At 39.0% G+C, this 19,316-nt stretch overlaps 1 protein-coding gene across 1 annotated transcript in view; it reads right to left on the bottom strand.

Annotated features, from left to right (window-relative positions):
- Cacna2d1 (calcium voltage-gated channel auxiliary subunit alpha2delta 1) overlaps window positions 1-19,316 on the bottom strand; it is a 339,947-nt gene that overhangs the window by 179,161 nt on the left and 141,470 nt on the right. Inside the window, exon 4 of the mRNA XM_010636710.2 lies at window positions 14,085-14,144. Within this exon, the coding sequence (XP_010635012.2) occupies window positions 14,085-14,144 (60 nt within the window). The remainder of the gene's footprint in view (window positions 1-14,084; window positions 14,145-19,316) is intronic.

Genomic DNA, 19,316 nt, shown 5'->3' with positions numbered 1-19,316 from the left:
ATATATATGAAATAAAACATGTTGATGCACTGTGAGGTCAACCTCATTTTCCACAGGTCTGCTTTAATTCAGAAAAGTCCGCTTTTACATTTACAGTCCAAGCCCATGATGCCTACTTAATCCCTTGCTTTGTTGGCTTCTCTTTACTCTAGATTTCTATTGATTTTGGACATGGGTTATCCCAGCAGGCAGCCTTTGTAACCAAACTGCCTGGTCCCAAATAAGGCCCCAGGGGAGCTGAAAGCAGCTAAAGTGAAGGGACTTGTACAGATCAGTCTTTTCCACAGAGAAGGCGGGAAATCAAACTTCAGTAGCTCAGAACCGAGTTCCAAAGGTCTGTGCAATTAGCCTTCACTTTACATTCCCACAAAGAAGAGTACATCTCTTCCCCACTTGGGTTACATGCATCTCTTAGAAAGTAAATAAACAGCAGAGAATGAGCTAAATTGTTTGGTATAATAGTAAACTGAAAAACTAATTTTTCTCCAAGAAAAGGAGAGAGAAGTTTTCATAATATAAAATAATAACCATGGTATTTGCCACAAATTTTTCTGTTTTCTTTGTGCTGTGGGATGAAAAACCTAAATTGCAAAGCTGAGCCAATTTCTGCCTTCCATAAATGTGTTTGGGCTTTGTCTCATAAGACTTTGTTTTCAATGCATTATAATATGTTGTGAAAGTTGCTTATATTTCAGTTCCCACATTACCACATAAGTTTCTCTAACAGAGTTAGACTTCCTTTCCAATCACAGAATAGATGCTTGATACCTTAGCATCCTATTTTCCTCTGTTTAATTTTCCACAGTAGCCTTGAATTGCAAATCTCTTCAAACTTTGAAGCTATTGGAAGATACAATTACAGCACAATTGCCTATCTTCATTCTAAATTCACAAAGCTTTCCGCACAGCCAAAGAGTGCTTTTATAGTGAGACCTTGGCTTTTCTTGTATGGCTGTTTTTTCAGTGAGTCACAGAGTGGCTCAGAACAATTTATAAGCATCAATGCAATATCCTTGACATTTTGAGAGTACTGAGGAAAGAAGCATTAGCAAGCAGGGCACTACAATTCCCCTTAAGAAGCTCCGATGTTCTGAACTTCCAGACTTCCCATGGGCATCTGGCTACAAAGAGACACAGTACCATGAACACAGTATACAGTATGATTTCTTATTTGTGATAGAAAATATCTGTATTTCCAGCCTGTCCTTCTTGCCACCACAAAGCCCAGGAAAGGGAGGAAACTTCTGCTATTAAAATCTAGGTTAATAAGTTAATCAAATAACTATAAATCAGAATTTCAGGGATAAGTCAAAAACAAACTTGTGGGATGACTCAGGATTAACAACTGTGATATCAAAAGAAGAGAAACACTGATATTCTCTGTCAGATCACTTCAGTTCTCCCCAGCAGAAGACATGGGCTCTGTCATCCTGGATAAATGACTGGGTCACTTTCCCTCTACAGGAGGATTATGAAAAAAGAATGTAATACCAGGAGCAAAATAGACCTTGGATTTTTTACAACCTGAGTTCTATAATCTATTTTCTCCAGAGAATAACTAATACTCTTCATTTCAAGATGAAAAACATTTAGAACATAAGCATCTCAGATCTTCAAAATGTGAAAATACAAAATATATTACATTTCACCAGTTGCAAACTGTGAGGTATTGGAATTCTGAGGTTGCTACAAATGCTAAGACTGCTGGCGTGTTTTCAGATTTCAAGAGCTTTCAACAGCTGTGCTGGTATCTGTCTATTCACCTATACATGTACGTATATTTGCACAGAGCAAGAATGCAGTTTATCAACGAGGACATTCAAAACTGGCAGTCTTTGGTTACTTTCTTAACACTTAACATATATGCACATTTTAGAAATCTTTAAATTATGTCTCAAAGGAGAAAGCATATCTGCACAGATGACTGATCGCCACAGAATGCACAGATCATGTATGTTCAGAAGGCATTCAGTGGCGGTAGTTTGCTGGGAACCAGGAGGGTTACAGCACAAAGCAATGTGGAAAGTGGAGGCCAGGTTAAAAAAAAAAATTCAAGCACTGATAAAGTTTCAGCTATATTTGTTTGGTCAGCTCAGAAATACCATCCATTTTTTCAGTTAAGTTGGCATTATTTATAGTTGTTCTTAAGCTTGAGTCCATTCAAAGGCCTGAGTATAATTTCTTATTAAGTAGCACAGTAAGTCTCTGCCATCAAGACTAATGTTATTCTCAATTTACTGATGAGGAAATTATGGTTTAAAAATTACACATTTAGCTAAAAGTTGAAAAATAAAGTGGGAACCAGGTTTACTCTTGCTGGCCCTCGATGGCCACTCTGTTAGTCAGTGTCTTATTTCTAAATAAAACAGTTTTCATTCATATCATGGCTCAAAAGCCAATTTTGGGCAATATTAGACAATAAAATATCCTCTTTAATGAAGTGGAATAAAAAGCCCTCTCATGTGCAAATTGTAACTTATTTTCTGATTACTATATTTGTACTGGTTTTAATTGTATTTCTTGACATTTTCTGATTTATAAGTAGAATTTATAGTAGCTTGCTGGAATCTTTATGTATAATGGAGGATAGTTATGTTAGGTATTTCCTATTTTTGGTTTTAACAATGATGTTAACTGCACTACTATCTGTATTTCCTATTTTTCCCTAATAGATTCTGGTTGAAAAAAGCGAAAGAAATAAATAGCAGTAAGAAATAGAAAGTAGTAATCATCATACTGAAACACAAAGAACCATTACTTAATCATTTTACCATACAATTTATTTTGTAAGATATTTGAGAGTAGTCACCTCGGTGGAAACTCTGTTATTTCAGTATCTTTAGTAACGCCCTCATCTTCCAGGAAATCAAGAGTTTATTCAGAGATCCGGGAACCCTGGCTCAGCATCTTATTTTTAAGGAAAGAAAAGGAAAACTAAGACATGAAATCTTGAAATAAAATGAAGATTTAATATTTACAAGTCTTTAAAATATCAGAGAACTTGCAGACCCCTCCTTAAAATGATGAAAGGAGAATGCCAGGAAAAAAATGAAAGCAAATAAAAGACAAAGGAATTAAAAATGATGCTATGAAGAAATATAAGTTAGCGAAGAAGCCAGCAGAACAGAGAGAAGAGGGGCAGATTACAAGGCTAGAGAAGAAAGCTACATTAAAACTACAGCAGCATGGGGCCTAGGATTGAGCTCAGTGGTTCTGCTGCCTGCCTTGCAAGCACAAGGACCCAAGTTCAATCCCCGACCAAAAAACAAACTACAGCAGCATGAATGCATATGAAAAACAATCATTAAAGATGGGCCATAAAAAATCACAAAAAAATGAAATACAAAAATATGAAGATGTCAGTAGTGGAAAAAAAAAACAACTGGTTCAATTAACACTAAGTAATGTTCGTGACAGGGAGAGCACTGAAAACTTACAAAAATATTTTTTAAATTATCTGACATAAAAGTAAAACTTTAACATAAAGGTACTGAATGATGAACAACAAGATGTATCATTCCTAGATTAACATGGAGAAAAAAAAAGAATGCATCATCAAGAACCCAGTGACAGAAATCAAGTAGGTTTGGTTGGGATCTAGGGGCTGTTAACAGTCATTTCAGAGCTCCTGACCACCACTGCCAAAGAAAGGAAGTAGAGCAAAGTCCCAACATTTCAAGAGAAACAAATAAAAACCTTCTTAGCCAAGACTTGTATTGATTCCAAAGTGAAACACCGAGATATTCTCAATCACACAAGAAACCCAGGGTTAGAGTATTTCACTGCTCTTTTGGATCAAAATATCTAATGAAAGTCCAATCAAATTATGAACTTTTAAAGAATAAACTGCACAAAGAAATAAACTCAGTGGTGGAGCAGCTATTATAAAAATACTGCAGATAGCATCTAACCCATAAAACTGTAGAACAGGATTAAACACTGAGAATTAAAATTCTCAAACCTAAGACATCTTAATATAAAAAGTAACATATCATAAATCTTAAGATTTGAGAAGGTGAGAAGAAATGAAAAAAGAATTCAAAATAGAATGCACTCTCATTGCTAATGCATATTTTATTCATTAAAAAGAACTATGACTTTTTATGGTTATCTCATGAATAAAATACACAATAAGATAGAAAAATTGGACATTGTGGTGCTTCTTAGATATTAAACAAAAGATATACCACTTAAATTTTAAATTAATTATTTTGAAACTCTTTGCACAACCATTTAGAATGATGATTGCTATTTCTGTGGTTTTGGTATTAACTGACCCCAAAGAGACATTTTTGAGCTTCCACTCTTAGTAAAGTTTTCATTTTTATATAAATGTATTTACATGTGATCTTTTATTCCTAAATCTTGGAATTGCATTGAGTCACCACTGGTGTAATTATTCATAATCAGTCCAGCTAGTGGTCAGTACACATGACCGACCATGTCTGCTCACTGCAAAGGGAATCAGTGTCCTGGCTCCATGGAGGAAGGGCAAGAAGGGGCACAGGGACCTAGAAGGACTCCAGGTCATCCTTAGAAATCCCTCAGAACACCCCCCTCCCAGGAGAAACACTGGTACAAAACTACAGTAGTTTTGCAATGTAGTAAATTTATACTTTCTGCAAACTACTAAGTTGATGGGCACAATGAAGCCAGGACACATAACACTGTAATTCTGACTGCTGGTTTTACTTCACATTCGGCAATGATGAACTCTTCTGATTAACCTGGTTTTTGCACCAAAATGTCTTATAATGAAGACATTTTGTAATTGCTGTTTCCAACCTGTGCTCATATATAAAGCTTCACATTATAAATTGCTAATTTTAACTAAATTTAATATTTTGTTCTTTAAAAAAAAAGTATCTCACGTGTTGCCTGGATTGTATTGCTGTTGCAGCCACACAGGCCTCTTTTCCATGCATGGCTTGGGAAAAGCAGCACACCACTTTCGAAAATCAGATTTGTGTTATGTGCACCACTCTGTTTTGATATTTTGCTGATTTATTGGTCTCAGATTTTAACAATCTGTTTACCTTAGTACTACAAATGTTTGTGTCAGAAGGATAACAATGTTTCTTTTTCCACTGTTTTATAAAACTGACTACTGATTTTTTAAAAAATAGCATCATTTTTCTCCTTTATTAATGAATGAACTATCATTTTATTTGCTTATGTATATGTTGAGTCACTATTGTAGAAGAGAAGAAATAGCTTTCCTTTCTATTTTAGGTTAACAGCTGAAGTTCCTAAAACAACAAGTTTCACAGAGGAAAAACACACAGATTTCATCAAGTTATATGTAGCACAGGATTCTTTATAAAGGAAGACCAAAAAGCCAGGAGAAGCACTGTATGCTGGGAGTGGGAGAGAAGAACAGAGCTGTGGGAAAGTGTGACTGGATGACAAAGAATGATGTCATGGTTTCAGGCTAGAGGAAACTTATGCAGGCCTGGTGCTCCCACTCCTCTGTGGCCCTGGAACTTCAGTGAGCACCAGCCCACAGGATCTTCGGCTCTGCATTAGGGAGAGACCTCCCTGCCTTTGAAGCTGGCTCCAGTTCTTTCAGCTTTAAAGAGTGGAAGGTGTTCCCTACCAGTGAACAACATGATAAATGTATCTGGAGTTCCGAAAAGAGCTGGTAATGTATTCTATGATCTGGAGTTGCATCTAAAGTGAGAATTAGATCTAAAGTGATGCAATCAATGAGATATCCTAGAAAAAAACATGGATACTTAGGAGGATAAAGACTGTGCTCTAAATTTAGGCAGAACTGCGATATTGTAGAGAAACAGGTACTAAAAAAGGGACTGAAAAGGAAATAGATAACGATAGGTGTCTTAGTTACTTTTCTCATCACTGAGACAAAATACCTGACACCCAAAGTTAAAGGAGGAAAGGTTTATTTATCTACCAGTTTGTAGAGTTTCAGTTCATAATCAGTGGGCTTGAAGGAAGGGTGCACATGGCAGAGAAGAAACAGCTCTTCATGGTGGGTAGAAGGCAGGACAGCAGGAAGCAGTGAAGTAGCCAGGAAGCAATCAACAAAGTGACAAACAGCAACACAACACTCCTTCTTTCCCTTATATCCTATCCAGACTACCCACCCTTAGGGCAGGTAGCACTCACACCTAGGGTGAGCAGCCTCAATCCTTGCATGGAACCACAAATCAATCCCAGCATCACACAACTTAGATCTAGTCACTTCGGGAAAAAACATTTATGACTGCATGAGGCTTTGGGGGACATGGAGACAGATCTATAACAAAATGAAAGTGGGATTCAGGGACAAGGCAGAAGGGAGTGCCAGGAGGGAGAAGGGAAACAAAATTAAGAAGTATGAGCACAGACCAATGAAAGAGAGCTCAGGAAAATTGGGAAAGTGGGCTTTCCTGAAAAATAAAGTCAGAAAGAGAAGGGAATACAATACGTGGTACGTTAAGGTGATACTGAAAGACTCAGTATGAAGACACATAGTATGCATTGGGTATTTTGATAGGAACCACTGCACAGTCAAGTCTCTCTGCAGACAGAAGCCATAGAAGGTGTCTGGCCAGCGAGTGAAGGTGGAGAGGAAGACACAGTTCTGCTCCACTCCTGAGCTCTGCAGTGCCAGCCAGCAGAAGAGTCTAGCACAGCTCCAGAGGCAAATGACTGATGTTTCTCACTAGGAGAAGACAATGGAGTCTATTTGTAAGATGGTGAGAAAGTGAAAGAAATAAAACAGACTTACTAGAGGAGCAGATACCATGGAAATAAACCCCTGATCAGGCTGGTTGGGTTGCTGATGCCAAAGAGGGTTGACAGAGTGGGGAGCATTAACACCGGCCTCTGCAGGCAGCATGGAGAGCTGGTCATTGCCCTCAATGTGTACAGCAAGTTTCTCATGTGCAGTGAAGACTGGTGCAAAAGTCTACTTGCATAGCTTTTAAATAATACTTGTATATGAATACTGAATTTGAATATTCCCTTTGCTGCCCGCCTGTCTCTTTCTCTCCCTCTCTCTCCTTGACAGTACTGAGTCTCAGTGATCACTAATTTCCAGCTGCAGCAGGCATCCACTGTGAGTCCCCTCTAGGTCCCATCAGCAGCTTCTCTGGGCTCACAGCAGTGTCTCTCCATGGAAACAGGGTGTCAGGTTTGTTGAGCAGCTGCCAGTGTCCAAGGCAATTCTACCAGGAGTGAAGCCCATGGCCAACACCACAACTCTGTATCCTACTTTGCTTCTTTACTTTAAAATCAAGTTGCACCATGGTATCCACTGTTCACAGAGAAAAGCTTCCAGACCACTTCCTTAACTTCTGGAACAGCCTCTTTCCCACAGCAATATTAGCAAAGCCATTATTATATCTATGACATCACTAAACTGAAATTATTCCAACATCTGATGTTACTCTCGATGCAGAAATTATCTCTGGGAATAGTTATTCCCCAGGATTCCACCCTCAAAAATCTCCAGCAAATGGAAACGGATATTAATCTCTGTGCTCTCTAATTTCTTGGGAGAAGTCTAGGAGAAAGTGCCCCTAAATTAAAAATTATTTTTGAAGATCTTCCAAAGTGCTGGGAATATATACAGATATATATGTAAAATATATACCTTTTTCAATTTTAAAAGCTTTTCAGAGATATAAATGTACATAGCAGCAGAGATCCCCAATGGTCAACCTGACTATACAGATATCGGTGTGAGAGTGGTAAATCAACAAGAGTTAACTGTTGCTACAGAAGAGAAATATATGGACCAGAAGTCACTAGGGCACTGAGATGAGGCCAAGGTAGGAAACATAGACTCCCAAGAAACGTGTTCCTGCTCCCATGTGGGGGAGCATTAGGTCCCTGACAGGAGCCATTTTCGCCTAATCCTGACAGTAATTAGCTTTAGGGCTGCAGAGATTAAAACTCCCTGGGACCAGGAAGAGCGAAGTTCACCCACATCTGGTAAAACATCTTGTATTTCCCGCTCTGGCACATCTCTGTTCAGAAAGCCACTCAGAGGCTGACGGAGGGGGAGCTTGCTGGGGCTACCTGCGTTGTCCCTGCCCATCCAGGTCTGCTCAGCCCAGGTGACTCCCGAGACAGACCTGGGTTTCCCAGAAACATTTCCTTGGGAGACAAGTTCTTGGAAATAAGGAGAGATGATTCCTGAGCATCCAAAAATAAATATGCTGCTGGAGACACAGAGCCGAGAGATTTTTAGATAAAGAAACTGGTGTTCAGAGAGACTATTATTTTGCCAAAACTACATAGCAAGTTGTTGGCAGACCCAAAATTTGAAGTTGATCTGCATAACTCTCAGTCCAGGGCTTAGAGTTAATTGTGCCACAACTGTGGGCAGACATATTAAGACACACAAAAATGTAGTTCCGACAAATTTTCCATTATCTCTTCAATAATACTGGCGGTGATGTTTACAAGAAAAAAACAGATGGCCCAATGCTACAAGTAATATTTTTACTTTAAAAGTCATATACTGTCTATTAACTATGGTGTACTGCACCAGATTAAGGCTTGCATGGTAATGCATTTGCGACACTTCTTGTTTGCAAAGAGTCTACATTTCAGTGGTGAAAAAGCATGGGCCTAACACATAGACATTCTGAAACTTACGTGGGCATTAGTGGATCAGTTAAATCAGAGAGGAAATCTGCATGAGACAGAAAGATTTCTAAGCAGAGATTATCAAAAGGTCGGAAGGGGAATAAAAGAATATCGTTGGAGGGAAACTTGAAGTCACTTGCTCTGTATGGGGCTTAGAATCTCAGGAGAATGGGAAAACCCTCTGAAGAGCTGTCACAGTAGGGTATTCAGTGGGCCACACCGACCCGGCCTCAACACACGCCAAGAGAGCTGAAGACTCCAACAACGAGGGGACATGGAGGGAATTCCAGAGTAATTTCACGGACTGAGCATCTACTCCAACTGTAGTGATTTGTAACACACAAACCATTCTCAACTTTGTGTTTTGCGGTTCCAAGCCTGCTGTAGGAAGCTCTCATATTAATGTACATAAGGGTGTCCGAAATGTTTAATGAGATGCAGCTCAAGAAGTGATAGTGAAGTTAATGAAATCTTCATTGAAGACCCTCCTTCAACAGCTGTACCCTGTACCACCTGGTGGCAGTAAGTGGCTTCAACACCAGTGAGGATGAGGCTCAGCTCCCTGGGAGCCTGGAGCCCGGGCACAGGGGCAGTGATGCCAGCCTCTCAGTAACTCAGCCTCAATCCCAGGACGCAGCACCAGGCTGATCTTGAAAAAGACAGTAATTCACATCCCATTTCCGCACTTCTGGCCTAGGTGGGGGCTGGGGGACAGGAAAGAAATGTACCCAGTCTTCCTCACATCTAAATCTGCAAGATTATGGGAAAGGCTACTGCAGTGTCTTATTGTATGGGCTTCGAAAATACTATCAGGTATTACCCTTACTTAGGCATTAATTAAGACAGAAAGTGTGGCCAGAGAGATCGTTAGAAGGTAGTAAAAAAATCACTGAGTGTGAAGCCAATGCTTTTGGCTAAGTAATTAATGGTTAAATATATTTTATTCTTCTTTTTAATATAAGAAACAAAAGGCACGGGTTATAATTCAGAAGAACTCACAATAAAGTTATCACCCTGTGCTCTGGTGTGCTGTAGTACACCTGCCATGAGTGATCGTGTGTGTACGCAGGTGCCATGAATTACCTGACTCCTTTCCATTAACTGGTTTCCTGGAAATTCTGGGTAAATTGGTTTGGTATCATGTCTCCTCTTAATCTCTCTTAACGGACAAAACAGATTCTCAGGACTCTTAAAAAAGCAGCAATAAGAAATCGGCCACCCCCCTACATATCAAGGATGTTGCAAATGCATTAAAATGTGCAAGAGTTCAACCTAGGGTAGAATCCAGAAAGATTAAATCGGGTAAGAGCCTAAAATGATTTTGGTGATCTATCAAATTCACTTACATATTCATCAAGACAAAGTGCCTTTTCCCTGGTTTTTGCCCATAAAAAACAATTTTTCACATCCGGCACCGTTATACTAATGCAATGGAGTTCACTTTTATATGTTACAATGAATAAACACAGCATGTTTTCCCATTCCACATTTTCACAAAGTCTGTGCTGTGACTGAGGAGAAAACTGTGAGTCCATGAAGGATTAAGAATGCATTAAGAAGGCTAAGGTCTATTTATTCCTATTTACACAATTGGTAAAATGTTATAATTTTAAATCAATGTCTCAAACTATGATTTGGCAAAGTGATTTTTAACATTATAAAATTAAAAACTATATAAAAAAATCAATTAGCCTGATTGACACTCAATATCATTTAACTTTTGCAGGGCAACAAAACAAAACAAAACAAAAACCTCTGCCTTCTAATTTCCTTCCAGCGAGAACCTGGAGCTAAAGAGGGCTCTTCCAATGTTTTATTTATGGGCCAATTTCTAGACGTCTGCACTCAGCCTGAACAGTAAGAAGCTGGCACTAATAAGCCATACATAATGATCGCAGTTATTAAAATATGAATTAGGCACCTTCCCTGTTTCTGTGTGCGTAAGTACAATTCATACTGTGGGCTGAGCTGGGAATGAGATCGCCTCAGTCAACCAAGCATTGTAGTGCGGTCAAATGAGATTCCAAATGCAACTGGAAAAGATGTGTTTGGCAGAAAAAGTAGCAGTTATTTCACACGGAACAGCCAGTTGTCCTGCCTCTTTCTCTCCCACCTGCCCTTAACAAAATGATGCGTCCATCCTAAGTGACATGGAGTCACCTTTGACATCCGTGTAAGTTGCGTGGCGCCCGGATGGCAGCTACCAGACATGGCATATTTTCAAACACTAGCTTGAACTTGCAAATGCGTGACCACATAAATCTCAATCTGTTTAGCATGCATGGCCTTTGTTCCCCTGCTTGTGTGTTCACTGGGGAATTCAAGGGAGCGAGTGGGGGTGTGAAGGGCAGGAGCCCTTTGCCGTGCCAGCCTCTCACGCTCTGCCTTTTCTTGTTTGAGCCACTCCTCTGCGTCACACCATAGGAGACATGAATCAGATCAGCATTTACCTAAGTAATGTGCATGAAACTTGCCCACTTATCCTTGAGAGGAGGAGCAGAATGTAGTATTTCTTTTTGAAATGTTAATGTACCTTTTAGGAAATTATTTCTGGTTTCTAAATCATCTTGGTGTTAAATTATTAAGGGATGGCATTAAAGGACTGTTGCATGGGTGAAAACACTTAAATACCTTAAAGGATATAAAGGATTATAAGAATTTAAGTGAGGAACCTTTTGGAAGACTGTAGCATTCAACAAGAAAGTAAACATTTTTAATGTTGGTTAAAATACGGACAGATTTTTCAACTGTTTTGTGGGCTCTCACAATCCAAGCAGAGAATCAGCGTTGAAGCAATTCAAATTGTATTCTAACCCTGAAGAACTTAGTTTGCTGGCCCTTCAAAGAAAGCACCATTTTTGTCAGGGGTGGGGAAGAGGAAAAGCGTGGCTTATGTGAAGCTTTTTCCCTGAGGTTTACGATTAAACACATTTTATCCAGGTTCTGCCCTCCAAGCATAACATGGCTGCCATCCAAGGTTCTTCTGGGCCACGGCATTTTGGAGGGCAGTGTCACTGGGAAGACTGCACAGAAGTCTGGCAGGGTTGGCTACGAAAAGTACCACTGCTCAGTGCGCAGAGGCTCAGATCTGCGTCCAGGGGCAACCATCCATGGTGCCCTGGGCACACTGGAGGGGTGGGCTGACTGGGCTTGGCGTGGCCAACTTTCTTTCCTTTAATGTCTTCTTTTGTGTCTTCAATGTGGTCATAAGTCCCAAGATAACTATGAAACAACCTAGGAGGGTACTAAAAACAGAGTTTGTGCAAGAATTCTCCCACATGGCAATGGCTATTTGCTAAGAACTTGTAGCACTTACTGGGTGGACTATTTGTTTTCTACTGGTGACTTCTGTGTGTTCAAGGCAGGTGGGGTCAACTGGTCATCTTAGATAACCGTTTCTAGCAGATTCTGCTGATTCCACTTGGGCACTGAGAGAGTCTATAGTCGGGGTCCCATGCAAAGGTAAAGTCCTCCACATTTGGGAATCGCAGGAATAGGAACACAGCTTAAAACTGCTGGTGCATCACGGTTTACCTGGCTTTGTTCTTAGACAGAGTGTTTAAAAATTGCTCATGGCTTGAATTCAATAAAATATGACACCAGCTAATGTGCATTAAGTGTTGTGTTATGAATAATGGTCACCCATTACTACCATTAGGAAAACAAGAAGTCACTGCCAAAATGATGACTCCATGTCAAAAAGCACCATATGAAGGTTTTACATCATGTCTGGGCAAGAAACCCAGGGTCAGTGAAGCAATAAATGAGAGTTACAGGAAACATTATCAGAGACATAAAAAGCATCACTGTAACACTACTTTCCAAGTTATTCTTTTCTAATAACTACTTGAAATACATTGATAAAAACAAGATTTTGAGAAAAATGTATAATCTGAGCTGGCTCCATGTATTTGTAATGATCTTCTGAGCTTCTTAAAGATGAAGATTTGCACCAAATGCCCACCAACCATGCTGTACCAAGGGAAGGTGGGCCAGAGCAAGCATGCTTTGCACCTCAGCACTGCCTCCTGTCTATCTCCAGGGAGGAGGGAAGAGTGATTTCAATTTGATATTAATCCAATATTTATGTGGATTAACATGTTTTCTGCTTTGTCCATTTGAGAAATTTCAAATTTACTGTCATTTCAACCAACACAAACTATCCTCCACACCCTCGCCACTGCGTGAGCTGAGAATCCTCAGCACTCACAAGGCTGCTGTTTTCCTCGATCACTGAGTCTTCCTTTATTGTAAGAGACAGATTCATCTTTGTCAACCCAGCCATGAGGAACAGTGTGAACAAAGCCAGTACCTACATGATACCAATGACTCAAGCAGTATAATCGATAGACTTACTTGGAGAATCAAACAAAATTCTAGTAACCAGGTAGTCTCTACTTAGTGGGCTTTTTAAGGCATTATAAATTAGTAAAAAGAAGAAAACGAAAACAATATCAGAAGCTTCAAGCCTAGAAGATTAAATGATTACAATAAGCGAATGAAATATTATTCAGTGTGTTTTCTTTGGGTATAAAACATAAAAAAAGAAAGTAAAAGCCTTAATTCCTAACCCCCATTTAGTGTTCTATTAAAGCACAACTTCAACTTGACCTCTGTTTTACAAGACATGAGAAAGGACAGTCACGCTGTCAATCACATCTCATGTCTGTTTTAATGAGCGAGTAGATTTAGGGGGCAGCAACAGTGATGAAGGGAAATGCTTGGAGTTTCTCAGTGATCAGAAATTAAAGACATTTCCCACTGTAAATGCAATAAATCAAGTATGTAATACACATGTTTTAGCTGACTGTTAAGGTCAGAAGAGGGTAGAGAGGGGACAGAAAGACTAAGCTCATCACAAGAAGAATTTATATTTATTTGTTTAATGAAACCAGTGCCTTTTGACCACAAAATACATATGTGTGTGTGTGTGTGTGTGTGTGTGTGTGTGTGTGTGTGTGTGTATTAAACTAATACCAGCTGGCATTTCTAAAAGGATCCCAGGGCAGAGGAAACATACTTCTAACCAAATGGAAGCAGATTAAATTTTAAAATGTTTAATACATTCCTTCACACTTAGTCTCACTGCCCCATCAAAGTGATTATGAGACACACATGGCTTCTCACAAACTCAAGTACCACCATGCTTTCCAACCAGTGCATTCATGACACCTACAAAGATTATTCAGATCTGGCAAGTTAATTCTATTTTAATGTATTTTATAAATACCTTCAAATATGGGAACAAAAATGTTTTAAAGGGCTTTTCTTTTTTAATATAGAACGTGAGCAAGAATGTTTCTCCTACATTAATTGGCCCAGATTACCCAAAAGTAATTAAACAGAAACAGAACAAAGTAAGGCTAATGTCTGGCCCTATAACACCGTAAGGTTCCATCACCACAGAATATCTCAATACGAACATAATTATCCACACACAAATGCGAAGGGACATCGATCAAATGAGGTGAAAGGGTCCTTACTGCAAAGTCCTCCCGCCACTGGTGGGCTGCTTGCACTTTCTCCGCTTTCAAAGCCAGGCGCTGGAAAAGAAAAAGAACCATAAATCTTAGAACTCAAAGAACAATAAACATGTGATTGTTACACAAAGTGCTTGGGTTTACTAATCGATGACAAGGGCATAAAAAGCAGAAGACATCGCTGATGTATGATTCATGGACTCTAAATGACTTAGTGATCTAACCTGATGAAGCTTAGGCATGAGTATTTCCTCATTAGCGACTAAGTAACACTGATCTTAAAGCCACTGGCTCCACTGCCTCTGCTCTCTGCGTCCCATCACGTCCTCCAGCAGCACTTTCTTCAAGTGACTGAAGTTTTACCCAAGAGTACAGAGAGCCCCATTTGGTAAAAAGCTGTGTGGAATATGTCCAAGTGGAAAGAACTTATCGGGAGAGGAATGAGCGTGTACTAAGCACTGCACTCAGAGCCTCTCAGTAGCATATTTAGTTTGGACCAAAAGTCACGAGAACACAATTTGCTTTATGCAGAGCACATTTTTTTTTTCAGAGATCATCTGAGGGAAAACTCCAAGAGTCCATCTGGCAGTGGCTTTATTTCTCCTCCCCCAGAATGCTCAAGTAGGCAGGGAATTCCAACCAACTCATTTTCGTGACACTCACCAGGTGTATTCCACTGAGTTCAGCGGATGAAACACCTGGGTCAGTCAGCTGACCACATTTTTAAAGATATTTTTCCCCCTTCCCTGACACTTTTTCCCTTTATATTTCTGAACTTCACGCTAATATTCCCACATGATGAGTTTATACAAGAGTCAATAATACTTAGCACACAAGGGCAGAGTCAGGAAACAGGCGACCTAAGTCCAAATCCCAGCCCTGGCTACCTCTGCACTGGCAGCCTTGGGGAAAGTGTGGTCTCCTCCATTCTTGGATGTGAACAGTGTGAACACATGCCTGCTTCACAGGTCATCAGGAGGATGGAAGACATGATTATGCATGAAGGGCTTTGAGCAATGTCTGGCACACTGAGATGTGTTTATGTTCCTGTGGTGGCTCTGTCTGTCCCCTTGAGAAAACAACTTAGTGTTGCTGTCTGTGGCCTGGAACAGAGAACAGGCTGAATGATAACTGTAAATGCATGGAAAACTCCCCCTCCAAGAGACACACATCATTGGGATTTAGGAGCACATAGGTCTCAGAGCAGCCTATTGGTTTCTCCATTTTGTGACCATCACTGTGAGCTATCCTCTCTCTGCTCTTCCCGTGGAAATTGAGTCCACACTGGCTCATTCCAATATCCCTCAGGGCAGCTTTTGCATGATCACAAAGCTTTTTGCCCTTTAAATTTAATACCATGATCTATTCATTTTCAAAGGAACTGCATAAGTATTACCAGAAATTATAAAATGTTGCTTAGCAGAGGATTTCAACTGAATCCATTTATGCTGAAGGTTGCAATTTTTAAGAATTTTTTCATGAAATTCATAGATGATACCTGGAATAATTCAAGGAAGAAGAATTTGAAGAGAAAAATTTTTATTATGTTCTGTTATTATGTGTTGTTCCAAAAATAGAGCATTAAGCATAAAAAGATTAAGAATTCCTAAATTAAATTAAAAGAAATATTATCTACAGTATGCTGAAATGGGAATGGTCTTGGCTGTCAGTTGTTGGACAGAAATGAAGTATAAAAGATTAATAAATGTGAGAAATTCTGTCAGGGGAGAAAAAGCAAAAAAGAGTCTCCATCCCTCCAAAAATCTAAATGGATTAAAGCCAAAAGGCACCCATAAACATTCATCAATATTATATTATAATACATTTGCATATTAAATTTTATATTAAAATGTAGTCAAGGCAATAAAAATAAGCCAGGAAAGGTAGGCAGAGACAGGAGGACTGGAAGTTGGAGTACTGCCTGACCAACTTAGCAAGACCCTGTCTCTAAACAAAACAAGATGAAAAAAAGAAGAAAAGTTGAGAATGTAACTCAAGGTGAAAGTACTGAGTTCAACCCACAGTCTGGATAAAAAAAGGAAGAAGGTGGGGCATGAAGGATGAAAAGAAAGAAAAATAAGAAAAGAAGGAAAGTTAAAATGCAAATGGAAGCAATTTCTCTGTAAGAAAATTTTAGTATGGAAAGATTAAGCCAAAATGGGAAATAAGCAAGAGAGTGCATTCTTACCTGACAAAATTTGAAATGTAAATCTTCTTTCATTTGTGTAAAAATTAAAGTTTAGAAAGTAAGGAGCAAACAAAAATTTTAAGTTTTGGAAATTTAAACAAAATATTTTTTAAGATTAAGAAAAATTTGAACTGCAAAGCCCTCCGAGTCTGGGAGGGACCTGGAGGCTCTCCCTTCTCACCTGACAGGGGGATGCAGCCCCAGCAGGCAAACCCTCTAGCACCAGCCCTGCCTGGGATCTCACTCAGCTCTTCCCCTCCAGGAAGTGTGCAGGCTAAAGTGCCACAGGCCAGACCTGACACATCCACATGTGGTCACAGGGACGGAGTCTATGGTAACTAAGATTATCAAGCCCAGTGACAGCAGGCAAAGTTAACCAATTCCTGCAAAACAGGAAACTGATGCAAACAAACTGTAAGACAGTGCCCCTACAGGCAGAAAGTCCAAATCAACTTTACCTCTAGTACTGTTTACACACTCACCATACAAAGTGAATGCCACATGTCACAAGATTCTGAGAATTTTAGAAAGCTAAAGACCTCAAGTTGAATGTACAAGAAAGACGTGGACTTTAAATGACTGATATGAGGGTCATTTTTTATGGCCCCAATTTGGAAAACTAGAACATGAAAACCACACTATTATAATCACCTTTTTTCATATGGAAATGTATGAAACCTCTTTCAATTAGCTAATTTCTTGAAGGCTAAATACTGAAGTTTAGATTCCAAGTCTTTATTGGGACCAGCACACAGTTACCAATCAAGCTCTTTCTTGTGGTAGAGGCTGGCTGGACACCACTTGCACAAAACTAACACATCATCTAGGCACCTGGAGCTTCTAGTCAACTTCTATCCCAGTCAGCCAAGTGACAGTTTTAAAGGTAATGATCTATCATTAAATGCCACAGGTAGTTATATTAAGACTGATAAACTCCCTACTTAATAAAATATGTCTTCTTAGTGGAGCATTTCTGATTCCATACTTTGCTATCTAAGTATACCCTCTAACTTTAACCTACATTATAAGAAAATTTTTTAAATTTAATTCATAGCACAGTACAATATAATAGCATTCAACCCAGACTTTATATCAGGCAGAAACAAACCCAGCTCAGTATGAATATCCATGAAATATTAATTCTGTGCATATTAAGACAAAACAGAAAGTCATGAAATGACTTTATTAAAAATGAGACAACAATGCATTTAGGTATGGAATGCTAAATACATAGACACTGTGATTAATCTGGTCATACATGTATCCCTATGTTTTGCTAGGTAGAAAACCATTTTAAATATCATCTTAATGACTCAAATTTAGCAGACTAAGCCTTCTGACTCCCACTCTTAGTGACAAGATCACTAAGATCTACCAAAAGTGTTCTCCCAGACATTGACAGTATAAACGAAGACACTGCTATACCAGACTACAACATGGACTGAAGACTGTTTTTAGATAATAAAAAGCTCACAAGAAAATATGAAAGTACTGAAGATGGAAAAGAAACAAACAAAAAAGCACTAAAAATATGATATAGTATGTTAATTTTGAACTGCCTTTACAAAGGTTTTGCACCAAAATCCACACAGATTATTCCTCACCAGGGAAAAGGCTTTTGATATGCAATGATCTGCAGGAAAAAGAAAAAGGGAACAAAGGGAATGGAGGCAGCTTATCAGGTCAGAGATCACCTCCCTTGAAGACCTATTCACCCTCAACCTTCACTTGCATCCTGTCTAGGTCTTTCTATAGCTTTGAAGCCTTTCAGATGGTAGGAAATTCTAATAAGAGGGATGTACTCACTCATACAGTGCATGGAGATACAATTCTATCATTCTAATCAAGACACCTGTATATATTTTCTCTTCAAATAAAATATTTTTCCAAACCTCTGAATAAATTGGTTCCTAGACTGTAAACTACTTGCAGGCAAAGATTTTCCACAGATTTTGAAATAATTATAAGGAATTTTCCTTTGCTCCCTTTGAAACTCATCTGTCAGAAATGATATGCTACATTAGACTACAAGAATGCTAATACTTCTATTTAAATCTCAAAGATTGACTCAGACAAAATTCAAGCAAATTCCAAAAGAGTTTCTTTGTCTAACTATGCCAAGAGTTTTCTTTTTGAAAGAGACAACAGATATGTACAACAGAGTAATCCAGGCAAGATATGCATGTGTTATATGATTAATGTTCATACAGTTAACATCCAATAAGGAGGAGCCAATTACTGTATTATGTCTATGTTGACAATCTAATTATCATGCTAATAAGTTTTACCTATCATCATCAAAAAGTTCTTAACATATCAAAAGGGTTATTTACTCATTTGAGTGGCCTAATAACACCTTTTGGAAACAGCAGACTTGGGCAAAAGCATAGATTCCCATGTTCTGAAGCACAAAGGGTGGATAGAGTAGGATGCACGGGAGCTGTGCTATCCTGAACACCCACTTTTAACTGGACATTATATATTCAGGGCACAATGATCAAGCACTTTATATGTGTAAATTTCCTGAGAATAAATTATATGGAATCAGCCTTCAGCTCAGAGCAATGGAGAAGATCCCCCCTCCAACAAGGCAAAGAGTGCCTCTATGAGGCTCCTTGATGAAAACTGAAGCCCACTGTAAAAGTGAAAAAATTCTATGTGATAAAGGCACACCAGACCACCATAGCTGATTGAATGTCTTAGGGTAACTAGAAACCCAAAACCCAAAAATCAGCTATAGCTGGAAGATCGAAGTATTAACCCAGGAATTAGACCAAAGACAGTACCAACAACAAAAATAGAAATGAGAAGACATTTAAACAAGTCACAAACATGGACTTCTAGCTCATCAAAGGTAAATTCTTGGGGAAACGAGGTGGACAAGTTTGACAGTCAACAACCTGGACACCATGATAACACATGAAGTAACGAAACAGATAAATGAGGCTTTAGAAAAATTCAAAACAGAAATAATTTCCCAGGTAACCACAGAGATGATGAGCAGAATAAAAGACATGATTAGAAACTCTAAAACAGAAACATGAGCT

The sequence above is a fragment of the Fukomys damarensis genome, unplaced genomic scaffold (genome assembly GCF_012274545.1).
Source record: "Fukomys damarensis isolate Sample0158 unplaced genomic scaffold, DMR_v1.0_HiC HiC_scaffold_4, whole genome shotgun sequence".
Taxonomy (NCBI): Eukaryota; Metazoa; Chordata; class Mammalia; order Rodentia; family Bathyergidae; genus Fukomys; species Fukomys damarensis.
The sequence above is the reverse complement of the archived record's forward strand: the minus strand, read 5'-3'. Positions and strand labels throughout refer to the sequence as shown.